This window comes from Gopherus flavomarginatus, chromosome 4, assembly GCF_025201925.1.
Source record: "Gopherus flavomarginatus isolate rGopFla2 chromosome 4, rGopFla2.mat.asm, whole genome shotgun sequence".
Taxonomy (NCBI): Eukaryota; Metazoa; Chordata; order Testudines; family Testudinidae; genus Gopherus; species Gopherus flavomarginatus.
This window is the reverse complement of record NC_066620.1, coordinates 178,347,225-178,367,529: the sequence shown is the minus strand read 5'-3', so window position 1 is coordinate 178,367,529 and position 20,305 is coordinate 178,347,225. Positions and strand designations below refer to the sequence as shown.

Genomic DNA, 20,305 nt, shown 5'->3' with positions numbered 1-20,305 from the left:
ACTACATCCAGCTGGAGGGACCACTCGTGGCCGTAAAAAATTCAGTTGAGACTGTCCGCCAGCTCGTTTTGTACCCCAGGGAGGTATGAAGCCTGCATGTGTATTGAGTGCTCTACACAGAAGTCCCACAGCATGAGGGCTTCCCGTCACAGGGGAGAGGAGCGTGCACCCCGTTTGTTGATATAAAACATCACCATGGTGTGTCCATGAGTACTGATACACATCTGCTTGATATGTGGGCTCTGAAAACCTGGCATGCCAGACGCACTGCTCTAAGCTCTCTGACACTGATATGCTGAGTGAGGTCTCCCAAATGAGCCTTCCAGCCCAGATCCGAGGCATCTGTCATTAATGAAAGGGATGGCTGGGGGTTGGTGAAAGGTACTCCTGCACAAGCCACCAGGAGGGAGTCTAGTACAGGGCAGGGCAGGGTTACAATGCTATCCAGAGCATCTCAAGCCGGTCGATAAACTGATGCCAGCCATGACTGCAGTGGGCAACGTCTGAGTCTGGCATGCTGCACTACGTAGGTGCATGCAGACATATGCCCCAGCAGTTTCAAGCATTCTTGCTGTGGTTGTGGGGAACTGTCTGGGGCCCCGTATGACGTCCCCTAGAAACCGAAATCTGGTGTCCAGGAGGTACGCCCTGGCTTGAGTCGAATCCAGCATTGCGCCTATAAACTCTATCCTCTGCACCGGGGACAGAGTGAATTTTGCCTCGTTGAGGAGGAGATCTAGTTCGAGGAAGGTCCTTCTTATGAAGCTGACCTGATCCTCCACTTGGGACCTGGAGTGGCCTTTGATCCGCCAGTGGTTGAGGAAGGGAAAACCTGAATCTGGAGCTTGTGCAGGAACACCGCAAAGACTGCCATGCATTTGGTGAAAACTCAAGGTGCTGCTGACAGGCCAAAAGGAAGGATGGCAAACTTATAGTGACTGTTGCTCACCACAAATCTGAGGTAACATCTGTGAGGTGGAACTATTGCTATGTGGAAATGTGTCCTTCAAGTCAAGGGCAACATAGTAGTCTCCTGGATCCAATGAGGGGATAATGGAGGTCAGTGAGACCATATGGAACTTGAGTTTCTTTATAAACTTGTTGATCTGCTGCAGGTCCAGGATGGGTCTGAGACCCCCCTTGGCTTTCGGTATTAGGAAATACTGGGAGTAGAAGCCCTCACCCCTTTGCTCCTGAGGAACCATGTCCACTGCCCCCACCGAGAGGCGGGATTGCAGTTCCTGAATTAGAAGTTGCTTGTGAGAGAGGTCTCTGAAGAGGGACGGGGAAGGGGGGCAGAGGGGCAGGAGGGCACAGAATTGGATGGAATATCCCCTCTCTATCGTGCGGAGCACCCAACAGTCTGATATGGGACCAAGCACGGTAGAAACGGGATAGACTGGACAAGATGTCCCAATCAGCCTCAGCTGACCCTATATAAAAGGCTGGGAGCCAAGAGCTCAACAGTCTCTCTCTGCGTTCAGAGAGAGAAGGGCCTGGCTGCATGGAGGCTAACCAGGTATCTGGAGCGGAGCTGAGCTGAGCTGGGAAAAGGTCAAGGGAGCCAGGGAATTCCGGCCTAGGAAAGCCCCAGGCTGCAGGCACCTCCTGCTGGTTGCTTCGCGAATTAGCTCAGGTTCCAGCCTGGAGAGCCCCCTGCAGGCCAGTGATCTGCCTTGTTTCGTGCTATGGGCCCCGTGTCCCTCCCTGGACCCGGTTTCCCTTTTAAGTGGGGTTCTGCCCCCTGGCAGCAACCCCTTTTCCTTAGGGGTTTCCCCTCCCTGGGAACCCCCCACCCTCTATCCCCACTTTGCCTCAGTGTAGGCTACTGCCAGTCATTGTCTAGCCCCACGCCTGGGGCAGACTGCAATATCAGCCACTCATCATCAGCAAAGGGGATTGGACCTGCTGCCTTGGCCTACCCCCTGGGTTGCACCCTACAACCCTGGTACCTCCTGGCCTAATTCTAGGCTGCAGCCTGGGGCTTTCTAGGCAGGAGCTCCCCAGCTCCTCTGCCTTTCTCCAGCACTGCTTTACTCTAGGTACCTTGTCAGTACTATGCAGCCAGGCCCTTCTCCCTCTACAGGCAGAGGAAGACTGTCTGCCCTTGGCTTCCCTGGCCTTCTTATTAGGCCTTGTTGCTCAGTTTGGGGCATGGCCCCCAGCTGCAGCCACTTCCCCAATCAGCCCAGCCTAAAAGGCTGCTTTCTCCAGCCCTGGCCCCTTTCCCGGACTGTTTTTAACCCCTTCAGGGCCGGAGCAGAGATACACTCTGCTACAGCCTATTAGGTACTGGGTTGCAGGGGCAACCCACGGGCAGCCCACAGGCAGCAGGTCCAAACCCTTTGCCTGTGATGAGTGGCTTATACTGCAGTTTGCCCCAGTGAACAGGGGCTAGATGGAGACTGGGCAGTAGCCAAGACTGAGGTGAAGTGGGGATAGTGGGTGGGGGTTTCCCTGGGAGGGGGAGACCCAGAACTGTGGGGGTACTACCAGGGGGCTGGTGAGCTAATTCCCACAGATGACCAGCAGAAGGCACTGCAGGGGTGAGTCCGCACGCTTACAATCAGGGTTGGAAGGGACCTCAGAAGGTCATCTAGTCCCACCCCCTCCTCAAAGCAGGACCAATTCCCAATTAACTCATCCCAGCCAAGGCTTGGTCAAGCCTGACCTTAAAAACCTCTAAGGAAGGAGACTCCACCATCTCCCTAGGTAACCCATTCCAGTGCTTCACCAGCCTCCTAGTGAAAAAGTTTTTCCTAATATCCAATGTAAACCTCTCCCACTGCAACTTGAGACCATTACTCCTTGTTCTGCCATCTGATACCACTGAGAACAGTCTAGATCAGGGGTAGGCAACCTATGGCACGTGTGCCAAAGGCGGCATGCAAGCTGATTTTCAGTGGCATTCACACTGCCTGGGTCCTGGCCACCAGTCCGGGGGACTCTGCATTTTAATTTAATTTTAAATGAAGCTTCTTAAACATTTTAGAAACCTTATTTACTTTACATACAACAATAGTTTAGTTATATATGCTAGACTTATAGAAAGAGACCTTCTAAAAATGTTAAAATGTATTACTGGCATGCAAAACCTTAAATTAGAGTGAATAAATGAAGATTTGACACACCACTTCTGAAAGGTTGCCGACCCCTGATCTAGATCCATCCTCTTTGGAACTCCCTTTCAGGTAGTTGAAAGTAGCTATCAACTCATCTCCTCATTCTTCTCTTCTGTAGACTTAACAATCCTAGTTCCCTCAGCCTCTCCTCATAAATCATGTGTCTCAGCTCCCTAATCATGTTTGTTGCCCTCCCCTGGACTCTTCCCAATTTTTCCACATCCTTCCTGTAGTGTGGGGCCCAAAACTGAACACAGTACTTCAGATGAGGCCTCACCAATATAGAATAGAGGGGAATGATCATGTGCCTCGGTCTGCTGGCAGTGCCCCTACTTATACAGCCCCAAATGCCATTAGCCTTCTTGGCAACAAGGGCATACTGTCGACTCACATCCAGCTTCTCGTCCACTGTATCCCCTAGGTCCTTTTCTGTAGAACGGCTGCCTCGCCATTCAGTCCCTAGTTTGCAGCAGTGCATGGGATTCTTCCATCCTAAGTGCAGCGATGGCCATTCCCACTGCATTCATTTCCTCGGAGAGTCACTCATGCCTCAGAAGTGCACATTTTGCCTCAAACTAAAATAGAGAGTTAAAAAGAACCATGAGCGAAAATTAAGACTGCTCATGATGGAAAGCTCACTCCGACCAGCCTTCAACCCTGGACTCAGGACCCCGCTGTACAGTGATTCCTGACAAGGCCAATCCTGTCAACATCGTGGGCTAAGTGCTTAAATGTGTTACCTTACTACTCGCTGATAGGAAAGGCTTCTTCACAGGAGAGGCAACGTTTAAACTGAGGGAGTTGGGCACACCCTTTTAGGGTTCATATCCTGAATCAGAAGAAACTAAGGAGAACTAACTTATGCTAGGATGATAACTATTCTACAAGCGAAGTCATTTTTTGGGGTGGGAGGGGGAAGAAATGAAAAGGCGGCAGTATTCAAACTAATTACTACATCAAAGCTCTATTACTACACCTAATACTGAAGGAAACACTAAAACTCTGTTACCGGGGTCTGCTAATGCTGTCTCAGGCCAAGGGTGGCTGAAAAGGAACTGAGGGCAGTTTTCCCACACAGTGCGATATAGCAGTAAGGCAGAGCAAGAGACTAGGGCCACGTCCAGACTACCTGCCGTATCGGCGGGTTAAAATCGATTGCTCGGGGATCGATATATCACGTCTAATCTAGACGCGATATATCGATCCCCGAGCGTGCTTATATCGATTCCGGAACTCCATCAACCCCAACGGAGTTCCGGAATCGACAGGGAGAGCCGCGAACATCGATCCCGCGCGGTGTGGACGGGTGAGTAATCCGATCTTAGATATTCGACTTCAGCTACGTTATTCACGTAGCTGAAGTTGCGTATCTAAGATCGATTTCCCCCCCGTAGTGTGTGAGTCAAACAGACACAGCTATCTAAATCTGATCTGAGGTGCAGGGATGTGAATACACCTACAGTGGAGCACTCATAGGGACACTACTGGGAGAACTACTTGGGCTTTTCGATTTGATAAGGATGAAAAGGCTGGTGAGTGGCCTGGTGGTTAGGGCACTTGATTTAAGAGCCTGCTCTGTCTGATTAAAAGCAGAATTTATCATCCCAGATCACTCAGAGCAAGGATTTGAACTTGATTCTCCCACATTCCAGACCAGTGCCATACTCATCAGTCTATACATCATAAGTCTCTCTCCTCCTTTTCCCCATGGAAACTTTTTCAAACTGATATGTCTCTACGAAACATTTCAGCTTTGACAAAAATAGTATATTTTGGCTAAATGGAATTTTGCTGAAAATGTTCAAACCAGCTCTAACTGTGAGCAGCTCTTCTTGCACACCTTGAAGACCCTACACAGCCAGATGTGGGCCACTCATCATTCTCTTGATTTAGGTTCTTGTTTGGCATTTCCTAGTGGGGGTTTTAAGAGAGAAAAAAAAACCTTACCTTTCCCAGGCATTGAAGTTCTGGGGTCTTGCAAAAAATTGATAATAGAAAATGTATACGTCACAGTCTGAAACTATCAGGCTCGAAGATACTGGAACACCTCTCTCCTCCATATGTTAGGACACTGTCCCTCTCTTGCATACCAGAGGTGATAGTCTCTGTCTTATACTCCATAGGAGCTGAACAGCTTATAAAGTGCATGATTTCAAGGCTCCCACCTGTGCTCCTTACCAATTTAGCTAGAAAGTCCAATGTAAAATGTACTGCACGTGCACAGCATCCATCTTTGAAAGGGTCATGACTCAATAAATTCAGAACTTAACCAATATGAGGCACTTCTGCTCAATAAGGACTATTATTCCAATTTTCAGTTTTCATAACTCAGCAATGTTGGTTATAGGGCTGTTTCAATAACTGTTCCAGGATTTTTGATGTATTTAAAATAATAGAAAGAGTATACCCCTCAATTCTTCTCAGAATTCTATACAGCTAAACTCTTTTTGCTAAAACTTAAAAAAAAAACACCTAAAAACACCGAAATTGTTATTCGGGACCAGACCCAATACTAATCTAGTATTCTGTCTCTGACAGTGGTCAGATGCTTCACAGGAAGAACCCTAAAAACCCTAACAGGCAGAGATGGGGTAATTTGCCCCCTTTATGTTAAACTGTAACAGAGCATAAGGTTTAAGATCTCATCCAAAATTTACCATTAATAATAACTTTGCATATCCTTGTTATCTATATAAATGTCCAATTCCTTTTTGAATCATGTTAGGTTCTTGGCATCAGTAATTTTCCTAAGTTTTGAGAACTAAAAATAGGATGTTAGAATGGAAACTATGAAGAAAATGACACTTAGTTACCCCTATGATATTACTAAAAAAACAGGGCTTGCTTTATTTATCCACATGGCCTGTCTGTGCACTTACATTTATTACTGAAAAGTCTCCTTCTGTAATGCTGCTCTTAAACCAGCTTTCTTCCATCTTATATTTTAGTATGGCATTACTACATAAACTCATAAACAAACACACACTTATAACCTTGCATTTATCCACAGAGAACTTCATCTGATTGAAACTGGCCCAAATTTAATAACTCTCCAAGATCTTCTGCAGTTTTATTTTATCCTCAACTGCGTTTATAATCCAAGTCAGTTTAAGAGCAGCAGGTTTGATTAGCATACAATTTATCTCATATTGCACATCATTTATAAAGATATCAAACAGTACTGACCTCAACTGACTAAATCATTAAATGTTTCTTACACTTGTTTTGTTTGCAGTACTTGACTTTTTTGCACAAAATGCATGGATTTTAAAGTGGCTTCAGCGAAAACAAATTAAGAGATTAAAAACAACCCTTCTCTCCACTTCTAATACATATTAAATACTTTTTTTTTTGAGTGAGGAATTTATTTTCATGATTCTTGCAGCTAGACAGCTTACAAGACCATATCCCTACATAATAGTGTGTAAACCAGAAGGTACATTTCAATTTTTAAATAAATGACTTAAAATACTATTACAAATTGTACATAAGAACAACAAACTATGAATAAGCAACGAAGTCCTCAAGTGATACACCATCTCTCAGTTGACACTATTTCCTTAACAATCTCATATACATGTGTTTTCCTTTAGATAGAAATTCTTCCCTACTGCATGAAATTATTCATGACAAAAATGAAGATGCTCACATGAAGTAATTTCTGCTATGCCAACATAACAGTCTTTAAGAAGTGGGACACAAGAACTTTCCCACTTTCTAATAATCAGTCTCTTTTAAAAAAAAAAAGACAGAAAGGTTAGTGCTGTTGTTAGAAGGGAAAAGGATGGAAAGGCAAAAGGAGGAGAGTGTGTGTGTATAAAGACAAGAGACCCTTATGTTTTCTGTCTCCCTAGGCTCAGCTTCCCTGTCCAGCGTCTGTCATCTGGTAGGATCCCTTCCCCTGCAAAGAGGATCCGTCCCACCCTAAATAATGAGGAGTCTATTAATAAAGGTAAAATCAAATAAAGTGTATTGAAGGGTTCATAACGAAAAGTGGGGCGGATAAAAGGGGGAATAAACAGCAAAATGGCATGATACAGTGATTACTCCCTCAAACTCAACCTAATAAACCAATAAGAAAAAAACTTTCTTCATAGATCAAAGTGATGGCAAGTGCTTGGGACTTCAATCCTCTGGCTAATGGTAAGCTTTTGGAAAGGAGCTCCAAGGAGTCCCTTGATGTTCCTTCAGGATCACGGGAAAGCAGAACAGATAGGACACTCAGGAGACGTTGTTTCTTCTCTTTCTCTCTTCTTTTTATAGGTGAGGAAGCTGTTGGAGAAAATCCCTAACACTTCTACCACCAGGATGGATAGATGCCTGCAGGTAAGACCCGTGACCGTCCCTGACTGTCACTTAGATGGACAGCCCTGAGGCCCTGTCCGGGCAGCCTTTTATACACTTGCCCAGGAAACCCCTTAGGAAAAGGCGGGAAACTCCTTCTTGGAAACCCCTTAGGAAAAGAAAAAAAACCAAACATTCTGACTGGAAGTTGTTTAGAACTCCAGGAGAAATAAAAGAGCAGAAAAAGTAATCCATAGCTCATGTGGGCATAAAACTCCATTTTGGAACCAACATGGATTCTTGTAGTTACAAAACATCTGAAAGTGAACCCAACCTAACACTGTCCACTACCACCAACTCTGTGTATGGTGAATTTGGAGCCTCTTGAAGAAGCAATCAGCAAACATTTGGGAATTTCTGGAAATGAAGAGGAGGAATGGAGCATAAGACATTTTACTACAAGGGATAACCAGTTAATGAATCTTATTAATTAATCAGTATTTACAAAAATCGGGGAGAAGAGTGAAATATTCCCTGTGTTCTAATTCTAGCCTAATATGCCAATATCTAAGTGGAGCTTGTTATGGCTGAAAAAGAGACAAAATATCAAATCAGCCACGCAGTTAGTTAAAATGGATTAAGGAAGTGGTCCCCAAACTTTTTACCTCGTGCCCCTCCTTATCCCAGTCTGCGTCCCAACCCCCCAAGTCAGGGATGGGAACAGGGACACGGCTCTGGGAGTGGGGGACTGGGACAGGGTAAGGGGTCTGAGGCTGGGGCCATAGCTGGAGGCAAGGGTAGGGCTGGGAGTGGAGCCTTGGCCAGCAGCTGGGGCCTTGGGTGCAGGGCTGGCAGCTGGGACCCAGGGTGCAAGGCCGGGGCCAGGAGTGGAGCTGGGTGGTGCTCCCTCCCTGCCCCCTGTGGGGGCTGGCTTGGGCCCCAGCAGTACCCCTTCAAACATTACTTGGGGCTTAGGGGCACCCCACACTTTGGGGACCTCTGGATTAAGGGTTAGAATTCAAACTGTCAAACAAAAAGAAGAGAGACAAGGTAGATGAGGTAATAGCTTTTATTGGTCCAACTTCTGATAGCCTTGCTCACACTGAGTAGCAATTTACTCTGCGAGTAGTCCCACAGAAGTCATTGGGATTACACATGGAGTAAAATGTTCTTTCTTGTGAGTGAGAGTATCAGAATCTGGCCCTTCTGTATGCAGCAATTTAAGATTGAGCTGCCCTGTTTTAAATGAATACTGCACATGATCAAATCCTTTGTATGGTGAGGGAACAGACGAAGCATTAAAATAATATTACAAGACATGGTTTAGGGTTTCCAGCTATAGAATTCTATGATACTGAACACAGCTTTTCACTATTGGCTCGTTTTCTTAGAGTCATTTCCTACTTAGACAGCACCTTTTCCATTCTAATCCTAACTGCACAGAGGACAAAATTTTCTAATCCACCTAAATGTTGATTAGTTACTGTATATTCTCTATCATAAGATGGTTCATTTATAAGCTGACCCCCCACAAGATGAATGAGTAAAAATGGAAATTTTTTTATGACTCGTTCATAAGCCGACCCTATAATTCAGGGGTCAGCAAGCTTTGGCTCCTGGGCCACCAGGATAAGCTGCTGGTGGGCTGAGATGGTTTGTTTATCTCAAGCATCAGCAGGCATGGAGGTAAACTTAAGTAAACAAAGTGTCCCAGTGCGTCAGCCGCTTACCCTGATGGGCTGGGACAGCAACTGCTGGGGAAATTTTTTGGGGGGAGGAGAAGCTGGAGGTCAGGGGAGTAAGCCCTGTGACCACCCTCCACATGACCCCACCCCTAGACTGGGACCCCCACACTCTCCTCATCCCATGCCTTCCAACCTTATCTGGGGAGGATATCTCTGGGCTGGCTGGAGCTGCTCCAGCAGGCTGGGTAGTGCAGCTGCAGCCTGCTCCGGCAAGCCAGACTGGATGGCGTGGCCGCAGCACATTCCAGTGTGCTAGGCCAGGTGACATGGCTGCAGTGTGATCTAGCGGGCTGGCCAGCGCGGCCACAGCCTGCTCTGGAGGGTGGGGCTAAGCCGCACAGCTGCAGCCTGCCAGCCCTGGAGCTGCAGCTGCTTCGGAGGCTGGGGGTAGAGCAGCGTGGCCAGAAGCAGAGAGACTCTGGCCCCGCCTCTTCCCTTCTGGCTCTGCTGGCTGTGCTGCCTCTCCTTGCTCCCTCTGTTGGGGGAAGAGGCTTTGTCCCACCTTCCCCTCTCTATACCGGTTCATAAGCTGACCTTCTCTGGTGCTTCCCTTTTTTACTAAAAAATTCGGCTTATGAATGAGTATATATGGTAATTAAAAATGAACTAATATTACAGTACAGAGAAGATGTTTGTGGAAGATCAAATACATTAATCAATGTTCTACCATTATTAATAGGTTCTTCCATCTGGAACAATACAATAAAATAATTACCAGCACTGGGAGGAATGGATATGAAACTATTTCTATTATACATCTCAACCCCTTCCAATTACTTAGTGCTCTCCATCCTCTTACACTGTAACGGGCCTGTCTTGCCAGCAACAGAATGTTAGTAAATGGATAGGAACCATGGACTACACCCCATCCACTCCCAACATGCCTGGGGTGCGCTGCCAGCAGCACTAATTCGCCTTTCCTTTGTGCTGCCAAAGTGCAAGCAGCCAAATTAAAGCTGCTTACTTATGCAACATTAATTTGGCCACTTTGTGCATGTTCTTTATTATATAGTTTTTAATGACATGAACACAAAGTATGTTATGCTTAGCACCTCTGCTTCATTCAGTGCACAGGATGGACAGTGCTCACTTAACGAGCAGCTAGTCAATATTTTGTTTTCTCCTTGTTTTTCAATGTGCGGTGCAATGCCTTATTTGCTGCACACTATTCAAACCCTGCTGTGAAAAAATAATTATTAATTTTCTTTTCTATAGTGGTCCTCACTATAGCATCCAACTACTTCACAAACATTCATGAATGTTCACAACACCCCTGTGATGTGAAGGTGTGGGGAACTGAGGCACAGGAGATCAAGGTCAGAACTGTTAACTGACTTTGGGTGCCCAATCTGAGATACCCAGTGCCTGACTTTTCCAGGTGCTTAGCATTGTATAGCACTTTATACATTCACTTATCACCATCATTATATGTATTGCAGTAGCGCTTAGGAGCTCATCATGGACTAGAACTCCATTGTGCTGGGCACTGTGCAAACACAGAAAAGAAAGTCCCTGCCCAAAAGAGCTTACAATGTAAGTATATGACAAGAGTCAATCAATGGAGCAGACAGATCGACGGGGGAGTACAGGGAAACAATGAGATCATTTTGGTCTGCATAATTAAACTGTCAAGTGTGTAGGTCTCACAGGAAAGAAGAGTTCTATGGAGGGATTTGAAGGAGGGCAATGAAGTAGCTTTGCAGATGTTTGCAGCTGTGAGTGCTCAACATTTCTGCAAAACAGACCCCAGCCTCTCAAATCAGGTAAACAGAAAACGAAGAACGAAATTAGTGACCACCTGTGAAATGTTTAATTTAAGTGACTTGCCTAGCATAAGAGATGCTCTGTGGCAGAGGCAGTAATAAAATCCAGTTCTTCAGGGCAGCATTCAGCTGCCTTAACCAGGAGGCAATCCGTTCTCTTCCAACAATACCCTGCTTCCTTCACTGCACATCTCCCCACTTCTGCAAAACCACCTTAACTGATCCCCAGAGGGGTCCATCCTATAAACTGAATGAGGTGGGATCCTATGGAAAAAACAGTACGTGATCATGCAATTAAAGACTATCATAATGCATATGCATAAAGGGGCTGAATGAAAGTTGCACTGTAAGTCCTAGTCTCATCCCTTCATATTCCTTATGTTGGGTCCCAGTCTCCCTCTTCAGTCCCACCCTGCGTGCCAATATGAGGGTTATTAAGGATACAGGAGAGACAGGTTCCCTGTGCTCACTTCTGGTGCCCAGTTCCACTCTTGCCCAGAGTAGCCATTACAGGGAAAGTCAGACTTCACCCTGTAGTTCTGGGCTGGAGGGAGCCGGCACGGTCCAGTCACACACAGGGACTGTGAGGAGCTGGAATCTTTGGAGATGGTAGCTATTAAACTCTAGCAAATCTCTACTGAGCATGTGCGAACTGAAATATCTCAAAGATTTATAACTTCGTCAGATTTGGACAGATTTTCACAATGACCACAAGAGACACATCTCTGACACAAATGTCAGCCCTTGCCAAATTTCAAGTCCCTGCTACAGCGCATGGAGGAACTTACCAGAGCTTTCTAAAGAAAAGTTCATCAGAATTTTTTAAAAATATATTTATAATTATATATGCAATTTAAAATTATTTAAATTTTTAATAAAACAACATGGCTAGAAAAGAGATTTCTCAAAGTTTTAAAAACAACTTTATTTTCTCTTTTGTCTTTCTCAAAAACAGTGAAACTGTTGTGGCTGAACTTTCCAAAAAAGTCAGCCTGCGGCAGTCATCCAGCATGGAAAATTTCAGCTCAAATGATTAAAGTTTGGCGAAATTAAACGCAACTAAAAAAAGGGTCTTATATAGGAAGTGTTGGGCTACCTTACCTATAGATGGTGTTATAAATTCCACCTAGAATACATTCTGACACTCTGTAAACAATAATAGCTAAGAACCACATTTTCTAGAAAGAAATTACCAATAAACATTTAAGTTTAATGTAACTCTTGAATCAAAAGGGTTTGAGCACCTAGAAACCATCCCATATGTCCCTAATACAGCAAAAAGATGCATCTGTTTGCACAGATCCAACTGTGCAAACAGATTCAGGGTCTATGTTAAATGATTTGGTTGATATGATGCCCATATGTAAGATGTTCCCAACCAACCAAAATACAAAATCAAAATACTTTTACATATTTTGGAGGAAGTCAATGAAATGAAAAATACCTCATTTACCTTGCTGAATATACAGCACGTACACTGCTATTTCTGAACATTCGCTATTCAACTTACAGTTTGTATATTAAATTTTAACTCTGCACAGATGGACGCACACACATGCTTTATTTCCTGTTCTTCACAGGAAGGATATCTGTAATCCAGTAGTGGAACAGAGAAGAGATTATCTTGGCATGATCTGAAAAGAAAAAACCAAATTCTTCCTGAAATATTTTTGTGGTATTTTTCAGCAATCAAACATATGAAGGTTAAAAAAAAGCCATATAAACATCTGTTTTCATCTGACAAAACACAAACAAAATAACCCTTGGAGCTTGAGACACCAATATAAACTTGAAGATGACAGACCTAATTCGTTCCTGGAATAAGCAAGCACAACTCTTCTAGGAAATTAGTTGCTTGTACCAGGGCTGACTCTGGCCTTATACTGTTCAGTGCAACCACTGCATTATTTCTTAATCAACAATACTGAAAAGTGGATTAAAATGATACAACCACAAGTGTATAGTTGAGGCTGAAACAGTCTGTGATCTGCATCATTTCCTTAGGTATTCTCTGAATGGAGAGTGATTTCACCTATCCTTTATTCATTATTACTTGTATTACAGCAGCACTTAGAGCCCTACCTCAGCTTGTGCTAAGCAATGTGCAGCTACCTAAAGCACAGTATGACCAGAGCTTCAGCCTTAACATAAAGATTCCCATTTATTTAACTCTATTTTGGATAGGTATATCTATGGCACTTATTGCTGTGCTATCACATTTAAGACTGCTCTATAAAGTCATTTTAATGCAGCTTTCCTATTTTATTTCCTTTTGTATGAATACTCTGCAAAAAATGTTATTTTGAACACTGCGAAGGCATATGTACTAATTTGAAGGCATATGTAGTGTACCTAAGTGCAGCATAACTATTACTTTTCCTGGCCTGCAAAACACAAACGAAATATTTTTAGAGGACAAATTGCCCAGCAAAAAGTAGCTTTCAGCTCTTTAGTGAGTGATAATTTCCTAGGCAACAAGAGAGGAGTCTATTTTAGACTTGATACTCGCCAACAAAGAGAAAATGTTAACAGACAAGGGAAGGGGACTAATGAGTAGAAACTGAATGAGGTCATATATCACGGAATAATGACATTATTTTTCTATTCGATAATTACCTATGCTCTTAACACACTGTCAGGATTAGGACTAAGAATCACTCATTCTAAAATCTGCAATTCCCAACAGCATATAAAAACTTTATCTTCTAGTCACAGACCATTTTTTGTGACATGAAGCAACCCAACCTCCCCTCCAAAGTAGACTCACAAGCAGCATTCTGTTTCCCACACTTTCTGGAAGAGGTAATCAAAACTTCTACTATGAGAGATTCCTTTATATTTGACCCCTATTCCTATCCTCTTCAGGTGTACGGAAGACTCTGGGTAGAGAGGGCTAAAAAATGGTACACATTTTTCGTGAAAAATTTCAAAAGAATTGAAAAATGTTAGGTTTCCCTTGCAACATAGTCACAATTTTTTAAATTTTGAAAATGAATAAAAATATTTTTAGAAAAATTGCCATTTTTAAATCTTATTTTTAAAATGAAAGTTTTTTATCTCTTCTAACTTTGGGTTTCAGAGTGGTAGCCATGTTAGTCTGCATCAGCGAAAACAAACAATCAGGAATCCTTGTGGCACTTTAGAGACAAACAAATTTATTTGGGCATAAGCTTTCATGGGCTAGAACCCACTTCATCTGATGCATGGAGTGGAAAATACAGAAGCAGGTATAAATACATGAAAGGATAGGAGTTGCCTTACGAAGTCTGAGGTCAGTCTAACGAGACAATTCAATTAACAGCAGGATACCAAGGGAAGAAAAATAACTTTTGAAGTGGTAATGAGAGTGGCCCATTTCAGAAAGTTGACAAGAAGGTGTGAGTAACAGTAGGGGAAAATTAGTATTGGGGAAATTAGGTTTAGGTTTTGTAGTGACCCAACCACTCCCCGTCTTTATTCAGGCCTAATGTAATGGTGTCCAGTTTGCAAATTAATTCCAGTTCTGCAGTTTCATGTTGGAGTAAGTCTGCCCACCCAATCCCCTGGCTCTGGTTCTGAAGTGATCTAGGAGACCACCTCTAGATTGGTTAAAATGCACCACATAATCACCACATCCTGGATTTCCCCTTCTTTTTTCAGGTATGTTTCCTCACTTGGTACGAAGGCCTAAGGGCCAGAGAGAGAATGACAGCTTGAAGTGCGTTTATCTCTGCAGTTTCACTGTCCTAAGAAGGCTCTGCCATGTCTTCTCCCTGCAACTCTCAGGTGTTTCCCACCTCTCCTCTTCCTGGCATCTATACCACCACCATTGCATGCTCTGACAAAGAACAGGAACTAAGAACTTAAAATAAAATGTACATTTCCTTTTTCTTCTTTTCTTTTTTCTTCCTTCTGTCTGCTGAACAATACCTCCCAATCACAGTAATGTTCTGAGAAGTGTGAAGAGAATTCCACATGAATGCTTTATTCAATTATCTTTTCTATAACAGGGTAAAGCAATAACACCATTATAAAGTTCAGAGTTGAGGAAGATACATTATTATGTATAAGGAGAGGGTCTGCATAAAGACTTTTATTCATTCTTCTTCATGACTCTTGCACACGTGTGGTGCTGGGGCTTGACCCTCTCCGGGGAGGAGGGGAGCCATGCCGGCCCACTCTACTCTGGTTGGTCCGGGAAACGAGCCCAGCGGTCCTGGCAGTACTTGTTCACCCAGCGGGCGAGGGGCTCAGGCCCTCCGGCAGGGTGGAACCGTAACAACCGCGAGGCGCTGGGCCCTACGTCAGGGTGGACAGCAAGCACAGGGTCAGTAAGCTCAGGCCTGCGTCAGGGCTGAGCAACAGTAGTGGTTCAAGGCCCAGCCCCAGGTTAGAAAGGGCAGCAAACTCTGAGTCAATAAGCTCAGGCCTTCTGTCAGGGCTGAGCAACAGCAGCAGTCTTAAAGGCCCAGCCCTCGGTCAGGGCGAGGCAGCAAACGCTGAGTCAGTAAGCTCAGGCCTTTGGTCAGGGCTGAGCAACAGTAACAGTTATTGGCCTCCTCAGGCCAGGGAGAGGGGGAGTCTGCCACCCCGGAGTCGGGTGGCAGGGGGGACGCAGGCCCTCCCGCTCCACTGCGTCCCAGCCCGGGGCCCTAACAGCGGCTGTCACTCCGCTGGTCAGTCAGTGGAGATCCTGGCCGCAACACACTGACATAGACTCCAACAACTCCGCCGCCTGACTGGGGTCGGCTGCCCCCGGGCTGCTTCCGTACTCCCCCTCGGGACCTACCTGGGTCCTAACGTCGGCCTCTGAAGGGTCCATGAGCATAGGCTCCTCGCGACCGGGGCTGGGTGGTAAGTCCGGGAGTTCCTTTGGATAGTCGGGCCAGGGTAGCACGGCTCCTCTGGGTAGCAGCAGGCGCGGGGGAGCCCCGTCGGCTCCTCCAGGTAGCAGGTGCGGGGAAGCTCCGGCGGCTCCTCTGGGTAGCAGGCGTGGGTAAGCTCCAGCAGCTCCTCCGGGTAGCGAGCGCAGGGAGGCTCAGACAGCTTCTCCCGGTAGCGAGCGCGGGGGAGCTCTGGCCAGTCGGGGCGGCTCCCCTCGGTCGCCGGAGTCTCCCAGTCTTGGGCCCCCTGAGGGACGTCTGTTCTCTCTGGCTGCTGGGGCCTGACTGAGCTCTGAGGGCTGGCTTTTATAGTTCCAGGTCGCAGCCTGACCCTTTGAGGGGCGGGCTCAGAGCTCCGTAGCTCCGCCCACTCTGGCCTCTGGCGGGGCCCGACCCTCTCTGGGGAGGAGGGGAGCCATGCCGGCCCACTACAACATCTGTCATTAAAGAAAAAATACTCACACAAATTAGCCATTTGACTCAGGTGTCTTATGCTGAATCATAACCACAGCGGAAAGGGATTCTTTTGTTAACATATTGCTTCTTGAAACACAGGAAAAAGAATTGGTTTGTTTTGCAAAAATAAGCCTCCCTGCTAATACTAATAAAAACTGTTCTCCTTTCAAGAAGTTAATGAGGAATGACTCTTTATTCTAGGGCACCATGGCCCACTAGAAAAACAAACAAACACACCAGAAACAAAGGCAAGAGAATCATATGAGCAAGTCCTGATGGAATTTAGATATCGTGTTTGGGAAATATTAGAGTTACTAAGAAGTACTCTTATGTTTTATCTTCCTGAATAGCGTTTCCCTAAGGAGCAGCTGGAGTTTGCTGAGGCAGCAAACTTCTGTAATAGTTACAAGGAACATTCTCTGCTTTTATCAGCTGTCTATTATAGATTAAAACTGGGGTTTTTTGGACTGTGAAAGAAAAAGTTTATTCATTAAAAGGTATAAAAATAAATACATAATTAAAAACCTTATGTCGGAAGTAATTTCTTACCATTACCTTGTAGCTCTTTGAGATTTCAAAATATAAAGCTGAAAAGTGATTACCTCTGCTGAGTAAGTTAGTATAGAGCAGGCCTTTAAATAACACTTAAAATACAGAGGGCTGGTTCTTCTCTTTCATTGATGTACATGAGGAATAGAAATTTGATTGTATTGACCAGTGGAAAATAGGTGTGAGTGACAGCAGAACTGAACTAGGAGTGACTAAAGACATGAGAAGAAAATCAACTGGAAGAATAAATGAGGCTGTACACCAGCAGGGATGTTTTCAGTCTTCTAGAAGAGGAAAAATACTTATTTCAAAGGGCACCTCTGCTATGAATGCTTATTTTACATTTTCTGAGTGGATTTTTCCAAATTAGTTTGTTTTCGTTTCCTTATTCTGTTCAGCAGTTCTCTTTTACCAAAAAGAGAGCGACAGAGAAAAGGTGAGCCTAATCCAAAAGCCCACTGAAGCCAGTAGAAAGATTTCCATTAACTTCAATGGGTTCTGGGTCATGTGCACAGTGACTATAATGACTTTGCACATGACTCAACTCTCACTTCTCATTGACTTAATGGAAGCTGAATTAGGCCTTTTATTAAAGGCCCAATTCTGTTACCCCTGTTAATGCTGAGTTGTATTTTGCTTTGCGAGTATTTACTGAAATCAGTGGGATAACACAATGTACTTAAGGGTGGCAGAATCTGGCCCTAAAATTCCAGCTCCAACTTTAGGCAGTTCACCTGTGATCACAGTGAAGGATGATTCTTTACATTTACTGTACATATGCATTTTATTCCACATGCAGATGCACTGCCAATCCACCAGGTCTTCAAACATTGAAACATTTCAAATGTACTTTTTGAAAGAGTAGGGAATAATAGCCGAGTTCTGGTGAAAAGCCTCAGACTGTAAACCCTTCAGGGAGGACAATGATGCTTCAAACCCTACTGGGGCCTTGTGTATTACAATCATATAAAATTATAGTAGGTTCTAATGCCCAGTCCTCTATGAGAGTTACTGTCAGGTATCCAATGACTACTGTCTTCGCTTACTCGGTTACTGCACTACTAGGACAGAATATACCCTTGTATTCACACCCTAAACTCTATTCCAGTGGTTCTCAACCTGCAGCCTATGGGCCAACTGTGGCCTAATCAGCACACAGCTGTGGTCCATATGACATCCTCAGGGCCATAAAGGTAGTATTTTTATATGGTGTGGATGTGGCCCACATAACACAAAGAGCTGCACATGTGGCCCACAATGATAAATAGGTTAAGAACCTCTGCTCTACTGTAATAATCTTTGTACAAAATATGCCTTGTAAAGTATCATTTGAAAATTCATAATTTGCTGATCAGTCTGTCCTTGTAAAATATGTGTGGCAACATTGTATGTAAATTTATAAGATTCCCCTGTATGATGTTGTTAACACTTGTTCCAAACCCCACAGCCCTGCCCAGGCAGAAGTCAGGTCGTAAACAAAGGAAGGAACAGGAGTACTTGTGGCACCTTAGAGACTAACAAATTTATTTGAGCATAAGCTTTCGTGGGCTACAGCCCACTTCATCAGGTGCATAGAATGGAACATATAATAAGAAGACAGATATACCAGTGTTTCTCAAACTGGGGTTGCTGCTTTTGTAGGGAAAGCCCCCGGCAGGCCGGGCCAGTTTGTTTACCTGGCCTGTCCGCAGGTCTGGCCGATGTGGCTCCCACTGGCCACAGTTCGCTGTTCCGGGCCAACGGGAGCTGCTGGAAGCAGCGCAGTCCGAGGGACATACTGGCCACCGCTTCCAGCAGCTCCCCCTGGCCTGCAGCGGTGAACTGCGGCCAGTGGGAGCCATCATCGAACAGACCTTTGGATGGGGCAGGTAAACAAACCGTCCCGTCCCGTCCCGTCCTGTCAGGGGCTTTCCCTACACAAGCAGTGATCCCAGTTTGAGAAACACTGATATATACACATACAGAGAAGATGAAAAGGTGGAAGTTGCCATACCAACTCTAAGAGGCTAATTAATTAAGATAAGCTATTATCAGCAGGAGAAAAAAAACTTTTGTAGTGATAATCAAGATGGCCCATTTCAGACAGCTGACAAGAAGGTGTGAGGATACTTAACATGGGGAAATAGATTCAATTTGTGCAGTAACTCAGCCACTCCCAGTCTCTAGTCAAGCCCAAGTTAATGGTATCTATTTTGCAAATTAATTCCAGTTCAGCAGTTTCTCGTTGGAGTCTGTTTTGAAGCTTTTCTGTTAGAAAATTGCCACCTTTAAGTCTGTTACTGAGTGACCAGAGAGGTTGAAGTGTTCTCCTACTGGTTTTTGAATGTTATGATTCCTGATGTCAGATTTATGTCCATTTATTCTTTTGCGTAGAGACTGTCCGGTTTGGCCAATGTACATGGCAGAGGGGCATTGCTGGCACTATGGCATGCATCACACTGGTAGATGTGCAGGTGAATGAGCCCCTGATGGCGTGGCTGATGTAATTAGGTCCTATGATGGTGTCTCTTGAACGGATATGTGAACAGAGTTGGCATTGGGCTTTGTTGCAAGGATAGGTTCCTGGATTGGTGTTTGTGGTGTGTGGGTGCTGGTGAGTATTTGCTTCAGGTTGAGGGGCTGTCTGTAAGCAAGGACTGGTCTGAGAGTGTGGGATCGTCTTTCAGGATAGGTTGTAGATCTTCGATGATGCACTAGAGAGGTTTTAGTTGGGGGCTGAAGGTGACGGCTAGTTATTTTCTTTGTCGGGCCTGTCCAGTAGTAGATGACTTCTGGGTACTCTTCTGGCTCTGTCAATCTGTTTCTTCACTTCAGCAGGTGGGTACTGTAGTTTTAAGAATGATTGATAGAGATCTTGTAGGTGCTTGTCTCTGTGGGATTGGAGTAATGCGGTTGTATCACAGAGCTTGGCTGTAGACAAGGGATCGTGTGGGTGTCTTGGAAGGAAGCTGGAAGCATGTAGGTAAGTATAGCGGCCAGTAGGTTTCCGGTATAGGGTGGTGTTTATCTGACCATCGCTTATTAGCACAGTAATTTCCAGGAAATGGACCGCTTGTGTGGATTGGTTCTGTATGTTTGCCTTAAATTGCATTTAAGCAGTGAATAGAGTCATCAAACGGACGGAAAATAAAGGAAGTTCAAACAGGTGAAAAAAAAACAGGGAATATCTTTCCACAAAGACATCGCTGGGATTGACTTCCATGCTGGAGGCTGTTTGTTAACAGTCCAGGCTACAGCAGCAAGACACTCAAAAGGGCACGCCAGGTTAAATGGCAGGGATGACACAACTACTTATTAGTTTGAATTGTACCTTGATAGGTCACAACTACCACTATCTTACTCATTACTTTTCAAGACACTTTAAAATACTATACACAATGGTATAGGTATAGTTCACAATACTGGTTTCTTATTCTAAGCATTGAGAAGAAACAGGGACTAAATCTATTCGAATAGTTGATCTCTTCCTATGCAATTCCGAGAGCCATCACCTCTCACTAACTTCTTTGGGAGCTGAGGACACT

The 20,305-nt window shown here is 44.7% G+C and overlaps 1 protein-coding gene across 5 annotated transcripts in view; it reads right to left on the bottom strand.

Moving 5' to 3' along the window:
- Positions 1 to 7,082: 7,082 nt before the first annotated feature.
- Positions 7,083 to 20,305, bottom strand: part of ERICH1 (glutamate rich 1) — a 111,504-nt gene continuing 98,281 nt past the window's right edge. For 2 of the 5 annotated variants that reach the window (XR_007774035.1, XR_007774038.1), the window contains 2 exons: positions 15,683 to 16,213; positions 11,815 to 12,548 (listed from right to left, as the gene is read on the bottom strand). Coding sequence is in view for 1 of the 5 variants with exons in the window: in XM_050950946.1 (XP_050806903.1) it covers positions 12,475 to 12,548 (74 nt within the window). In the remaining 4 variants the exon portion in view is untranslated. Of the gene's footprint in view, positions 7,824 to 11,814; positions 12,549 to 14,739; positions 14,844 to 15,682; positions 16,214 to 20,305 lie in introns of those variants that run through there. The other 3 variants (XR_007774037.1, XR_007774036.1, XM_050950946.1) reach the window with 3 other exon arrangements.